This window comes from Leucopleurus acutus (genome assembly GCF_964270905.1).
Source record: "Leucopleurus acutus genome assembly, chromosome: 13".
Classification (NCBI taxonomy): Eukaryota; Metazoa; Chordata; class Mammalia; order Artiodactyla; family Delphinidae; genus Leucopleurus; species Leucopleurus acutus.
In genome coordinates, this window is record NC_139155.1 from 75,153,941 (window position 1) to 75,169,222 (window position 15,282).

The 15,282-nt window shown below is 48.0% G+C and overlaps 1 protein-coding gene across 4 annotated transcripts in view; it reads left to right on the forward strand.

The window, feature by feature from the left end:
* Positions 1–15,282, forward strand: part of RPH3A (rabphilin 3A) — a gene marked incomplete at both ends in the record, with an annotated part of 61,246 nt that overhangs the window by 12,451 nt on the left and 33,513 nt on the right. For all 4 annotated transcript variants that reach the window (XM_082852483.1, XM_082852484.1, XM_082852485.1 and 1 more), the window contains one exon: positions 26–172. In XM_082852483.1, the coding sequence (XP_082708609.1) occupies positions 26–172 (147 nt within the window). The remainder of the gene's footprint in view (positions 1–25; positions 173–15,282) is intronic.

The window sequence follows — 15,282 nt, forward strand, 5'->3', positions numbered from 1 at the left end:
CACACCTTCCTATATTGCCTTTCAGGCTCCAGACGGGATGGTCTGTTCACCCCAGTGGTCAGGCAGACAGAGGGAGGAAGCAGGAAGAGCTGACAGATGAGGAGAAGGAGATCATCAACAGGGTGATTGCTCGTGCTGAGAAGATGGAAGAGCTGGAGCAGGAGCGCATCGGGTGAGGCCTGACGCCGTGCATCCGGCCTGAGAGCCAGAGACGCCAGGAGGCTGTGCTGCTCAGGGCGGGTGCGCTGTGGTGGGGCAGGGCTGCCCTCGGGGTTTGTGACCTGTGATGTGCCAAGCCACCCGCTCAGGCAGAACTGGAATCCTTGGTGCATGAGCTGTGAGAGCTGGAAGACAGAAAAGAGAACAGGGGAGAGAGTGGGCTGGGGGCTGGCTGGGGAGGGGCTTCTGGGCTGGGGGTGCATTAAAGATGGAGAAGGGAGGATCTTCTGAGAGGGGGATGGGAGATTGTCTCTGAAGGCTGGAGACGCGTGTGTGAGCACAGGTGTCATACCCATTCCAGCTGCATAGGAATATGTTCTAGAGACATTGGCCATGCAGGTGCCAGAACGATAGCCGAGGGTGAAGTAAGGGGGAGGAAGTGTATGTCAACGAGACAGTGCGTGAAAGAGAGAGCACATCTGAAACGAATTATAGGAGAGAATTGGAGAAATCCATCCTGAAGGGAGGCCAGCATGAGAGCGAGGTAGCAGAGGTTGGGTCTGGACTCTAAGAACTCGGCTTCCATCACAGCTCCCCCACTTGCCGGCTGTGGATCCTGGGCCATGTTGCTTCACCCTCTGAGCCTCAGTTTGCTCACTTGTAGAATGGGAGAAATAAAAGGAATAGTCCCACAGGATTGTTGTAAGGAGTAAGTGAAATGATGCTTGTATGGTTCCTGGACCAGGCCTGGTCGTACTTCATGCTTAATGAATGGTAGGAGGAAGGGAAAAAGTGGGGTTTGGAGGGCAGAGGTAACAAAAAACATGTATGGGATGTAAGAAGGTGTGTGTGTCAGAGTATCAGTGAGCCAGGACAGTGTTAGAGAGAGAGGGAGGGCTCTGTGGGCTTGGGAAGGGTGGAGTGGGGAAGTGAGAGGGGAGGAGTGTCTGGGAGAAGAGGAGAGTGAGCGTATGTATGGGGGGGTGGGCTCTTGGCGTGGGTGGAAACTTCCACTGCTAGGATGCAGGGAGGCCACCAAGGCATCCTCTAAGACTGAACCTCAAATGGGAAATGGGAGGAGCTGCTGAGATGCCACCCCTTCCCCAGACCTTTCTTCCAAGGGGCAGCCTTTGCCAACTGCTTACAACTGGTTTGGGCACTGGGGTGCCCTTTCATCTCCCTACCCAGCCACTCAGTGGGAGGTTAACAAGATTCTTGGATGGAAAATGATGCTGTGAACACACAGGAAGTGGGTGCCTTTGATTTGAGCCTCTGCAGATCATTTTATTCAGAGTGGGCTGGGGAGATCAGAGGTGCCATTGACAAATGACAAATAACCTGGCACAGGCGGAGTCAGCTTTGTGCTCGGCCCTCCGTCAGGTTCCTCAGTAGGTTGCTAAAGGGATGGGTCTTGAGGGGTCTGCTTATAGGGTTGAGTTTTTATTTTGCTTTTTAAAAGATACATCAGGAGTGAGGAGTTGTCCAGGCGGGAGGTCTGTGAGCATGTGTGTAAGTGAGTGTGGGAGTGTGTGTGTGTGTGTGTGTGTGTGTGTGTGTGTGTGTGTGTGTGTTCACTTCAACCAACAAGGAGCCTCAGCCTTGCAGGAAGGAAGAATATAGATGTTAAATTCTTGCTTGGAAGCAAGAATTTCCAGCCTTTTTCCTGCGGAGCACTTTCCACTAGCTAACTTTGAATTTTATACATTGATTATCTCTCTCTCCCCGTTAGATTATAAGATTCCTGAGTGTAGAGATTTTTGCCTGTTTTGTTTGCCACAGAATCCCCAGTCCTAGTACACAGGAGGTGTTCAGTAAAATATTTGGTGAGTGAGTGAGTGAACATGGTAGACAATGCTGCCCCCCAATTTCTTTCTGCATCTCCTGTGAACAAGAGGCTGGAGAGCTTAGAATTTTGTAGTCCAGGGTCCATATTCCCAGGGAAGACACTATGATTGGCTGCCTTATGTTTATATCAGATTCTGTCCTTGTTAACTGTGGCCAGAGGTGCTGGCTACATTGTGCAAGCGTGGCCACTAGGCTGCCTTTGGGTGTAAAGTTAAGGGGATCTCTGTGGACTGAGCGGATTCTGGCTTGAACATTCTAGAACAGGGCTGATGGGTTCCCTGCCTTGTCCCCCATGTCCTGCCACATTGCCTGACCTGGTGACATGGTGGGAGAGCACAGTGGTTAATCCCTGGGACCCCAGAGTCAGAGAGACCTGGCTTCAAATTCCAGCTCTGCCACTTACTCCCTGTGTGACCTTAGATAAGGCACTTTACCTCCTCCTCAGCTGCAAAATGGGGATAACGTTAGCACACATGTCCCAGGGAATGTTTAATTCACATTCAACAGATTATCGTGGTACCTGGCACAGAGTGCATGCTCAGTTAATGGTGACAATCATTAATGACAAATTTGCTGAGGAAACTTATTTTTTTACACTGGCCAAGGTCTCCGTTCTAGAATCATGCCCGAGACTCCTGTTTGGCAAGCCCCTGGCTTCCCCTGAAGGAGATTTCAGAGCCTTCCAGGGAAGCTGGGGCCAAGCCCATGGTGACAGAGTGTCCCTTTGCTGAGAGAGTATGTTTTCTGCCGGAAAGGAGAGGATAGTCCTAGAAGATTCTGGCTGAGGCCCTTTCCCCTGCTCCCTTCCAGCTGCCAGCCCTTGCTGGTAGCATGGCCAGAGGCAAGCCCATGCTATTTGTGTCTTATGACCTTGAACCTGCCCTCATTCCTGTTCTACTCACACTTCCCTGGGAGAGGATCAGAGTGAAGTCAGATGAAAGGAGAGAGACATATCAGACACGGATCGAGACTGAAAATGGGGCGCCATCAGGGCTCCCCCTCCAGAACCTGAGGCTCAGTTGATGAGCCTTGGGGGCTTCAGTTCTCCACTTGTCCAGTGAGGCGGGTCAGTCTGAGTCTCAGGATCCTTCCTGATCCGACTCTACAGTATTTGGGGGTGTCTGGTGAAGGACCCTGTACCCTGTGGTTGGCTGCACCTCTCAGAGCAAATGAGCTCCTTCTGGCTCTTCTAAGTGTTAAAACTGCAGATGTAGCTGTGTCCCCTTCTGGGTCTAGACACCAGCTCTGTGATGCTGAGTTTTCTTTTCTATTACCGAACAGTCATCTGGGAGACACGTGAAGTCATCGTTTACATAGTAAACAACCATTATAAATGGGTACCATTTAGTGATTGAGCACTTACTATGTGCCAAACATCAAACCTAAAAACTTCATATGGATTTAACTCATTAACTGCTCCTCTCAACCCTATCAAGTAGGTGCTATTTTGCAGGTGAGGAAACAGGCTTAGAAAGGTTAGGTCACTTGTCCAAGGTCACACAGAGCTAAGATATATGTCCCTGTCTGTCTGGCTCTCAGAACGATGTTCTAAACTATTAGGTATCTTTCCTGAAGGTGTGGCCTCAAATTCTTAGACTTTGCAGGACATGGACATTTTTAAAGCTCAGGTTTGGAGGGGGCATTTGGGGAGCTACAAGCTAGAATCCCTTCTGTGCTGGCCCAGTGATTCCTTCCCAGTGATCTTATTAACCTGTTTGTACCTCCAAAGCTGCCAGAACTGGTCTCCATGGTCCTAAGGCCATGGAGAGTTCCCTGGGAGAATCACCCTAAGGCGTCCCAGGAGGTGCTGCCTCCCTGGGGCAGTTTTGCTAGAGTTTCTGCCCCAGGGAGCACCAGATGATACAGTGGACCAGAGTTGGTTCTCACCTTGGAGCCTCTGCTTTTGCCCAAGGTGGTGTCTAAACCTTCACTGAGTGGTAACTCAGCCCACAACCAAGCTCTGCTCTCTTCAGCACCCTCAGAAGGAAAGCTGATGGTCAGAAGGGAAACTCATTAAAGAGCCTCATTTTGCCCCACATCCCTTATTCAAGGCTAAGTGGGATCTCAGAATTTATTTTGCATGACCTGATTGCTGTAGATTTTCTATACTAGTGAGGACACATGGCTTGCAAGAAAAGGAATTAGTTCCAGCTAGGTGGTTTCGGTTATCTATCACTGCATAACAAACCACCCAAAACTTACTGACTACAAGCATCAGTAGTATACTCTTTTTCATAATTCTGTGGGTTAAGAATTTAGACAGGGCTCTGCTAGGTTGATTTTTGCTCCATGTGGCATAGCCTGGGGTCACTCACTCAACTGCATTCAGTGGGTGGCTGGGTTGGACTGGAAGGGCCAGGAAAGCTCCAATCCTTTGTCTGTGCCTCAGTGCACTCTGCATGGCCCCTCTCTCTCCACGGAATCTTTCCTTATTCAGTAGTCTGGCCCAAGCTCCTTTACATGGCAGCTGACTCCCAAGAGAGCAAGGATGGAAGTCTCCAGGATTCTTAACAGCTAGGCCTAGAACTGGTAAGGCATCGCTCCACTGCAATCTATTAGAGAGGAGAAATAGATCCCATCTCCTCCTGGAAGAATGACTTATGCATCCAGGGAAGGAAGATGTTAATGGTGGTCATCTTTGGAGACTGTACCCCATTAGGCAAAAGGGAAATTTAATATAAGGATTCAGAGGTATCTCAAGGGATCCAAGGGCAGGAACACAGCCTAGTCTCATGAAAGGTCTGCTTCTCATCCCACATCTTAGAAAATATAATCTCATACTATACCTTCCTAGTTGTTATATTTCTTCTTAGTCCTAATTCCAAATTCCCGGGGAAGGAACTCTGATTGGTCCAGGTCACCCTGAGTGCTGCCCCTCATCCAATCAGCTGTGGCCAGAGGTGCCAGGCTATACAAACAAGGCTGCTGAGTGCTACTCCAGAGAGTGCAAAGGGCCTTTGTAAATTGAACGGACACCCAGGGGGTGTCCACAGGACTTTTAAAACATATTAAATATGGAATTAAACATTTGGGGAAATTTGTGTGTGCGGGTTTTGTTTTTGTTTTGTTTCCCAGTGGTAGGTTCCTCCATGTCTTTATCATATTTCTTTCTATCCAGAGCCTCTCAAAGGCATTACTCATATATTCTGCCCGCAAGGGGACAGGCAGCTTGGTGGCTTCCATTTGAGGTCAACATCCCTCAACAGATGGGCCCAAAGAAGTAATTAGGATTTGGCATTAACCTTGGTGTCCAGACACTGTGATGGAGGAGGAAGTGAAAGAGACACAGAGAGACCTGTCGTTGACAGAATCTGTTGGATTGCTATCACCTCCCCATCCCAGTTCCACCATCCCCTATAGTTTTGGCACAGAATTTTTCCAAAATGTGGACAGGGGGAGAAGTGAGTAATAATGATTGGAATTTGCTACATCTAATTAGGTAGGCATCTTTCCTGTGGTTTGACAAGCTGACAGTAAACCAGATCATAGTCTCCTCTTTCCAAAGGAAGATTCCCCTACCGCCCCGCCCCTTTTTTTTGTTTTTTGACTTGGAGTCCTAGACATTCTGTGGGTAGAACTCCTGGGGTATCCTGATATTATAGACATAGTCATCCATGTGTCTGTGTGCTTTTTTTTTAAAATAAATTTATTTATTTTTTATTTTACTTTTGGCTGCGTTGGGTCTTCGTTGCTGCATGCGGGATTTTCTCTAGTGGCGAGTGGGGACTACTCTTCGTTGCAGTGCACAGGGTTCTCATTGCGGTGGCTTCTCTCGTTGCGGAGCACGGGCTCTAGGCACGCAGGCTTCAGTAGTTGTGGCACACGGGCTCAGTAGTTGTGGCTTGCGGGCTCTAGAGCACAGGCTCAGTAGTTGTGGTGCACGGGCTTAGTTGCTCCGTGGCATGTTGGATCTTCCCAGACCAGGGCTTGAACATGTGTCCCCTGCATTGGCAGGTGGATTCCTAACCACTGCGCCACCAGGGAAGTCCCTGTGTCCATTTTTAAGAAGAAATATTCATAGATTTCATCAGGTTTGGGGGGACTCTGAACCCCCCCCCACGTTGAGAACCACTGAGTAGTATCTCAGTTTTCTCAGGGATTGGGTCGATGGCCTTCTAATGTCCATCCAGCCTTAATAATTTATGGAATCTGTTTGCACAAAATGAAAATGAAGTCTTCCTAATTCCTTAAGCAGCCCAGTGCCTGGCATAAAAGAGAAAGCAAATGAATACATATTGGATGAATTCTTAACCCAACTGACTAAGCCTCTCATTGAATGTTTTTAACCTCAGGATTTCCCGGACCTTATCTATAAAATGGGGAGTTGGACCATGTGGTCTCCAAGTCCCTCTAGCCCAAGGTTCCTGAACCTTGGCACTGTTTACATTTGGGGACAGATAATTCTTTGTGGTGGGTGCTTTCCTGTGCACCATAGGATTTTTTAGCAGCATCTCCCACAAACTAGGTGCCTGTAGTAACCGGGGCTGTTACCAAGCTGTGACAACCCAAAATGTCTCCAGACATCGCCACGTGCTCCCTGAGGGGCAAAATCACCCCCTGTTGAGAACCACTGCTCTAGCCTTTTTGTTGAGTGGCTCAAGAAAGGAAGAAGAAACAAATGAGAATTTCCCTGCAACCACACTCAACTTCTAGAGAAATAATAATAGCCCACCCTTACAAAGCACCATGTGTTGGCACTGTACTCAAAGCTTTATGTAGATTCATCTATGTAACCCTCACAACAACCCTATGCATTAAGCCGCATTATTATCATTCCCATTTTACGGATGAGACAACTGAGGCACAGAGTGGTTAAGCAACTTGCCCAAGGTCACACAGTTAATAAGCAGTACAACTGGGATTACAAACCCAGGCTGGCTGGCTCCAGGATTAGAGTCCTATTCTGCTATTCTATAGAAAGATAAACATTTATAGCCAAGCATTGTATTAGGAACTTTCAAATATGTTGTATTTCCTATAATCTCTCAGAGAGACAGACTATTGTCTTTGCTTCACAGACGAGATTATTGAAGTTCATGGAGGTTAAGACACTTGCCCAGGGGCACACAGCTTTTACATGGCCAAACCAGACTTTGAATCTGTCTTTCCACATTATCCTATTGCCTTTTGGCAGTGCAGGTAGGGATGGCAATTGACAAATGACTTCAGAGTTTCAGGGAAGTCAATAATTTACAGGGTGTCTCACATATTCACTCAGGTTGATTGGTTCAGTCTCATACTTCTTCCTACCATAGGACAGTTCACCCCTCTCCACCACAATGACCCTTGTGCCCTGTGGGCCTCAGCAGCACATTCTCTCAACTCTGCTTTCCACAACAGAAAAGGGCAGGTGGAGGGGTTAGAAAGAGCCCCAATTATAAGCACTGAAATGAAACAAAGGCTTCATTCTTCCAAGGCGGGTAACAGCGTCTGGGTAGCTAGACCTAGCCTCCGATCCCATCTCTGCCACTTGCCAGCTGTGTGCCTTTGGTAAGTGACTCCCTGTCAGTGTGCCTCGGTTTCCCCATCTGTAAAATGGGAGTGAATAATAGAACTGACCTCACAGGTTGTATGACTTAAGGAAAACAATGCACATGGAATGCTTAGCACAGCTCCTGATAACTGTTGCTATTATTGGGTTTAAATGACCCAGCTCCTTGCCTGACTGACTGCATTAGCCCAGTGGAGCCCTCTAGCTGTCTTTCTCTCTTGGCTCCAACTCTGACCCAGGGTGACCCACTTCCCCAAAGTGCTGAGGTCCAGACAGGAATCCCATTCACCAATCCATCAAGGAGAGAGATTACGATCAACGGCTCCCCAGGTAGTGACGGTAATAAACAACGGTGGGAATTAATGAGTCTGAACTGCACACACCCTGCATGCCAGCCGTGTGGCTTCATGACAGAGCAACTTAGTCATTTAAGGACAGGTTCCTGAGAGACCCTGGCATTGGAGTTCAGACCACCCCCCTTCAGAGCAGCCATGTCCCTGTTCACAGCTGATGGCCCAATCTAGGCTTCAGAAAATGCCGAGTTTAATAAACTTAATGGTAACATCCACTTGGCAATTAGGGTGACGGGATAAGCGGCATGATTCTGGAATTAATGGTGTGTGTGTGTGTGTGAGAGAGAGAGAGAGAGAGAGAGAAAGAGAAGTTGAGAGACAGAGAGACAGAGATAGAGAGAGACAGAGAGACAACATGACATCCACTCTCCTACTTTGCTGCATTTTACAAACCATTGTGTAATCATGCTCAATCACAGCTCTAAAGGCAGCTGCTCTGGCTTCATACCATCAGTGATGGAACCCCAGCTTTTCACCATTTCCCTCACCAATTCAGGAACCGGCACATAAAGCCATCACACCTTCACAGGTAGGGTGTCCTCAACTCTGCAGCTCGCCACGTTAAGCCCACTTCCTGGAGCAATTGTACATGCATTAGCCTTCCCTTCGGCATTCGTCAAGACACTGCGGCAATACTGGTTTGAAAGCTCAAAAGCAGTTGCCTGAATGTTTCTGAGGCCAGTTTGAACTTTTTTGAGGGAGCCTGGGCTTAACAAGTAAGCACTGTCTGAGCTGCATTTGGCTTATATCCTTGTCTGCAGAAGGCAGCCAACTAGGGCTTGGCTCCCTGCAAGAGCAGAGTGTGTACAGCCGTGTGTATGAAAGTGTGTTCTGTACATGGGTGCTGATCATGCACCTGTTCCTGTGTGGGTATATGTGCCATCCGTGTGTGTATTTAGAGATGGGCACACGAGTCCTGTCAGTTTCTAGTCACTGCAGCCCCTTTAAAAGCTTTAGAAAGACGGGGCTTCCCTGGTGGCGCAGTGGTTGAGAGTCCGCCTGCCGATGCAGGGGACACGGGTTCATGCCCCGGTCCGGGAAGATCCCACATACCGCGGAGCGGCTGGGCCTGTGAGCCATGGCTGCTGAGCCTGCGCGTCCGGAGACTGTGCTCCGCAACTGGAGAGGCCACAACAGTGAGAGGCCCGCGTACTGAAAAAAAAAAAAAAAAAAGAGCTTTAGAAAGACGGATTTCATGGGCAGATTTTAGCACCCTCGTTATATAGGAAAAAGATGTGAGTATAGGGAGCTATAAACGCCACAGATTTCCAGAAGAAATAATTAGCAGCAATCATGACTGAGTAGTTACCATGTTCTGGGCATTTTACAAACACTCCCATTAAAAAAGAAATTTTTTTTAACATCTTTATTGGAGTATAATTGCTTTGCAGTGGTGTGTTAGTTTCTGCTCTATAACAAAGTGAATCAGCTATACATATACATATATCCCCATATCCCCTCCCTCTTGTGTCTCCCTCCCTCCCACCCTCCCTATCCCACCCCTCTAGGTGGTCACAAAGCACCACTGAGCTGATCTCCCTGTACTATGCGGCTGCTTCCCAGAGTAAAATAGCTATCTATTTTACATTTGGTAGTGTATGTATGTCCATGCCACTCCCTCACTTTGTCCCAGCTTACCCTTCCCCCTTCCCGTGTCCCCAAGTCCATTCTCTAGTAGGTCTACGTCTTTATTCCCATCTTGCCCCTAGGTTCTTCATGACCATTTAACTCTCATTTTATCTTTGCAACAATCCTAGGAAACAAGCACTTTGTTTTCCCTAATTTACACACGAAAAACAGAGGCTTAGAAAGGTTAAGTAACTTCCTTGAGGTCACAGAGCTAGGAAATAGCAAATATGGACCCAGGCAAGGTCACTCCAGAATGGACACCCCAACACCTGCATCATAAGTGCCTTGTGGGACTTCCCTGGCAGTCCAATAGTTAAGACACCATGCTTCCAATGCAGGGGGCGCAGGATCGATCCCTGGTTAGAGAACTAAGATCCCACATGCTGTGCGGTGCGGCCAAAAATTTAAAAAAAAAAAAAAGTGCCTCTTATTTCTAAATTCTGAAAGTGTGTGTGCGTGTAGGTGTGGATGTGTGTGTGTATGTGTGGAGAGTCTATGTTTTCCTGGGGTTGTACTTGGAGAGGGTGATTAGAACCTCACAGAGTCCAAAGTCTGATTTGTCTGACGTCCACAGCAAGGCATGGAGGAATTGCCCAACCCTTGCTCTGGAGAGGAGGACTGGAATCTGATCTGGACCTGAATCAGGTGGAAATAGAACCTAGATGGCAGATGGGGCGGGGAATGTGGGTGTGGTGGGTAGAATAATGCCCTCCCCCACCACAAATATGTTCACATCCTAATCCCTGGAACCTGTGAATATGTTATCTTACATGGCCAAAGGGACTCTGCAGGCATGACTAAGAATCTTGAGATGGGGAGATGATCCTGGATTACCCAATGTAATCACATGGGTCCTTATCGGAGGGAGGCGGGAGGGTCAGAGTCACAGCAAGACTGAAAAATGCTACACGGCTGGATTGAAGATGGAGGAAGGGGCCACAAGCCAAGGAATGTGGGGCAGCTTCTAGAAACTAGAAAAGGCAAGGGAACAGATTTTCCCCTCGAGCTTCCAGAAAGAACACAGCCCTGCCTGCCAACACCTCGACTAAGTGAAACCCATGTCAGATATCTAATCTCTAGAACTATTAAGATAGTAAATAATATATGTTGTCGTAAGCCACTAAGTTGTAATTTGTTACAGCAACACTAGGAAGCTAACACACAGAGTGACTCCTTGAAGCTGGCTAGCGTGCAATGGCATCTCTCACGGCCTTCCTGCTAGTGTACACTTTCACCACCACTGAGTTAGACCCACTTGGGGCAGTCTTGTAGTTTTAAGAGACCTGGTCCAGCCCCATGTGTAGACAAAGTCCAGGGACCTGCCTGCCTCATTCTACCTGGAACCACTGCGGCATTTGAAACTCTCACTGCTCCGAGCCTCCCAAGGACTCCATTCCTATGTCCATATGTTGTCTCAAAATGGGGAAAGTTGAGTCTCCTCTACTTAAAGCCCTTTCATGCTGTCCCATCACTCTTAGACTCAAGACCCTGCATGGAGTGGCCCCTGCCCACCCTCCAGCCTCATCTTCTACCATCCAGCCCACCAGCCCTGCTAAGCATCTCTCAAGTCCCTTGCACATGCTGTTCCCTCTTCTTCCAGTGCTTTTCCTCACCCTCTTTACTGGGCCAGCTCCTCTTTATCCTCAGGTCTCAGCTCAACAGTCACTTCCTCTGAGGCCCCATCTTACTGTTCATGTCCCTCTCTGTGAGTTCTCATAGCTTCCCATACTTGTCCTTCAGAGCACTTACTCCGAGTGTAGTTATGATGATCGATGTGATCATTTAAGTAACATCTGAGTCCCCCACTAGAATGCCAGCTCCATGATGGCAGGCACCTCATTTGTTTTGCTCCCCCTTGGGTCCTCACTGTCTGCTGTCACACGGTAGGTTCTCCATAAATATTTGTCGAATGAATGAGTAGACCGTCTGCATCTATTGGGACAGCAAGGTCAGAGCAACTTGGGAATCCACTTCCCACCCCCTCCAGAGGTCATCTGTTGGTGCTCAGAAGAGGGGACATATAACCTTTCTGGTGCCTCTGGGAGCATCCTGGGAAATGGGAGATGCCCACCCAGCTTCACTGAGTAACCGTCAGCTCCCCTAAGCACCCAGCCTGGTGATATATGGGTTTCCTGGATTGAGGTGCAAGTAGGAGCCATAAAGTTAATCAGACGTGTAAAGACTTAACTAGAGAGTGACAGCCACTTACAATGTCCAGCTAATTGGGCCCTTAATGTGGAGACATTAGACAGGCAAACAAAAGTATCCTGCCATTGCAGACAGGTCTTCTCTTAGTCATTGAAGGTCCTTCAGTTTCAAAACACAAGGGGAAATCTTGATGTTTCAGCCTCAGCATCTGAGAATCCCTGAATGTTGCCCATGGCAGGAAGCTTGAGGTGCGTCTCATCTAACCCCTCACATTATTGTCTGGGAAGAGGGCACGCAGAGAACAAAGCCTTTTCAAGGTCATTGACTGGATAAGAGGTAGGATTCAAAGCCATGACTTTTAACCCTTGGCTTACATGTTCTCTGTCTTCAGAAATGCACTTTATTGTCTAATGTAACGTAACGCATGTTTCTTGTAGAAAGTTAAGAAAGTATGAGGAGTCCAGGTAATTGGTGCTTTAGGAAAGGGGGTAGCAGAAGCTTTATAGAAGGAAATTAAAATTATTCATAATCCCACCACCTGGTGATAATCCCTGTGAATATTTCAGTGTGTTTCCTTTCTAATTTTTTTTTGTCCAGTGCACACCATGAAGATATTCAGATGAGCATGATCACAATTCTACATCCTGGGTTTGGGGGTTTTTTCCCCCACTTAACATAATAAGGAGAGGATTTTCTCATGTGATTTCTCCCACTGCTTCCTTCCTTACTGAAGCATTTCTCAAAGTGTGGCCAGGAATTCACCAGCATCAGGATCATATAGGGAGTCACTTCAAAATGCACACACTGTGGACACACCCCAGTCCCATAGAATCATTGTCTGAATGTTGAACACTCTCCCCAGGTGATCTAGATGGACCATACATTTTGGAAACATCCCCCCATGCCGTGGCTCTCAACAGGACTGCATGCTGAAATGCTGGTATCCGGGCGTAACCAGATCCATAGCTGAGAAGTTTTAGAGCTGGGGCCCCAGGCATTGGTATTTTAAAAAAATTCTTTCTGGGTCATTAACATGGGTTGAGGGTTGCCGGCATCTTTCGTAATGCACATAGGTCTCTCCTGCCAAGACTGGTAACAATAAACATTCCTTATGGGGTGAAGAAACTGAAATGTTTTATCACCAGTATAAAGACCCATCTGTGACTCATGGTCTGCCATGACGTAATTTGGACTTAACTTCCTGCAAAGTTTTATTTCCAAGTTTATGCTACTTGGCTGTTGGGGCCCTCCCTGTTGAGGCCCTAGTATTCGGGGCTGCAGAGAGGATGTCCAAAAGGGCGGGCTCCAGGAACCCCCCGCTCATCCTGATCTTTGAGCAGAGAAGGAAGGTCTGCCCATCCCCACTCCACTTCCTTCTCTCTTTATTGGTCTGGACTGAATTCACAAGTAACAAGGGTCTCTACGTTGAGAGATGTGAATAATGATCTTCAATCTGTTGTTTTTCCATGCCATTTGCTGCCACTGATAGAAGCTAATGAGACGCTCCCTGTACAATGCGTGTTAATGGGGGCTTTTGGAGTTGAGGATCGAATGGTGGAAGGAACAGGCATCTTGGTAGGGATGCTAGAGTGTGGGTTTGCAAGAGGTGGGTGACTCCACACCCTTATTTTCCAAGAGGAGACAAGTAAGCCTCGTAGGTTTCCTGAGCAAAGTACACTGCAGTTTATAATTGGGTCATCTATCCCATGCTGTCTTCCTGAGCTGGGTGGGCAAAGCTTGACTTGAGGCAGAAGGCCATGAGGGGACTCCAAGGAAAGCAAAGGTGGTTCACTGACACAGAGAATGAGATTCTAGCCCAGGCTGAGTGACCCAAGTGACTCTGTGCCTTGGGACCCCCATTGATAGAATGAGAAGAACAAAATCTAACCACTTTCTGGCTAGGTCAGTCCATGAAGGAGAAAATAGGTGAGAACAAAGGTGTGTGCCAAAAAAAGAAAGAAAAAGAAAATACATATCACTGTGCAATTTCCATCCCCTGCCCCCGTTAGCTTACCTCACTGTCTCATAATTCTGTGGCATTGAAAGGCAACCTGAAATTCATCTGCTCCAGATGACTTCAAACTGTTTCTTTAAACAATGGAACCAACTTTCCAAAGGAAATCTAATTCAACAACTCAAACAAATGAAAGAGATAAATGCAGACATGCTCTGGACGAAATGGGGTTTTTTGGTTCCTCAGAATCACTCCCACCATACCTCTATAGTGGGTGGCCCCAAAATGGTCTCTGAAGAACCCCTGGGGCGCCATAAAGCACAATTTGACAACCACCAATTTAGCCCAACACCTTCCCTTTTACAGATGAGGAAACTGAGGCCCAGAGAGGCAAAATTCAGGGCTAAAATCCAGATTTCTCAACCCTATGTTGAGGATTCTTTAGGGGAACAAGATGATGGCACAGCTGTTGGGTGTCTTGTCCCGACCTCTGAGAAGTCAGAGGCAGGTGAGATAGAAGCAGCTGGGGTGACTGCACGTGTGCAACTTGGTTCCTACCAATGATGGAGGGTCCCTTGGTATGGGCAAAGCAGGGGAATTGAGCAGGGTGGAGGTTGGACTGTTCAAGAAGGTCCCCATGGCTCTGCTTGGCAGTAGTGGCAGTGAGGTCTGATTAAGAACAGGAACTATAGCTGATTCATTTTGCTGTACAGTAGAAACTAACACAACATTGTAAAACAACTATATTCCAATAAAAATTAATTCTTTTAAAAGAAGAAGAAGAACAGGCACTCGAGAGCCAGACTGCCTGGGTCTGAGCCCAGGCTCTCTCCACCTCCCCGCTGTGTGACTTGGATACCTCACTTAACCTCTCTGTGCTTCACTTTTCTCATTTGGAAAATGGGGACAAGAATAGTCTTTAGCTTATAGTGCTGCTGGAAGGATTCATTAAGAAAATCCATGTGGAGTGCTTATCTCTGTGCCTGGCACATTGAAATTGCTCAGCAGACACTGGCTGCTGGTGTTCTGAGACTGAGGACTGGGCGCTCCTGGTTTGTGCTGCCTCCCATCATCCTATAAAAGCAATTTCTAGGGAAAATGTGGGGAGGGTTGGGGTAGAGGAAGAGGAGGAGGAGGAAGAGAAGAGCGTGCTGCCTTTGGTTCTGCACATCCTGCCTCTCAAAGCAGCTCTGTCCAATCTGGGTCACAGCAGGCGCTAGAGCCTACAGGCTGCTTTGGGCTCCTCTGTTGAATGGAACACAGAGGGAGAAGCTGCTGTTTATAACACAGCGAGTAGCATGCTTTGAGGGGATGGCAGGAGCGAGGAGGACCTGTGGGGAGAGTCAGCATCAGGTGGTGGCCAGCAGGTCTGCCAGGGACTTTCTGGAGCCTGTGATACCCACAGCTGATGTCCACAGCTGAGAGCCAGTGCGTGGAGGGGGTGGGCAGGGTCCGGCTCCATCTGGGTCCACTGGCTGTGGCTGGAACAGGAACAATAAGGTTCTGTTTGAGGAAAAAGCAAAGAGGTGACTTGAGGCTGGTGGGACGGGTCAAAAACAACCCACCTGAGATCGAAGGAGGATGCCCCCACAGGTGTAGTCATTATGTGTAGCCTTGCTATTCAGAGTGTGCCCTTGGGCCATCGTGTGGAATCACTTGGGAGTTTTCTAGGAATGTAGCACCTCAGGCCTCACCCCAGACAT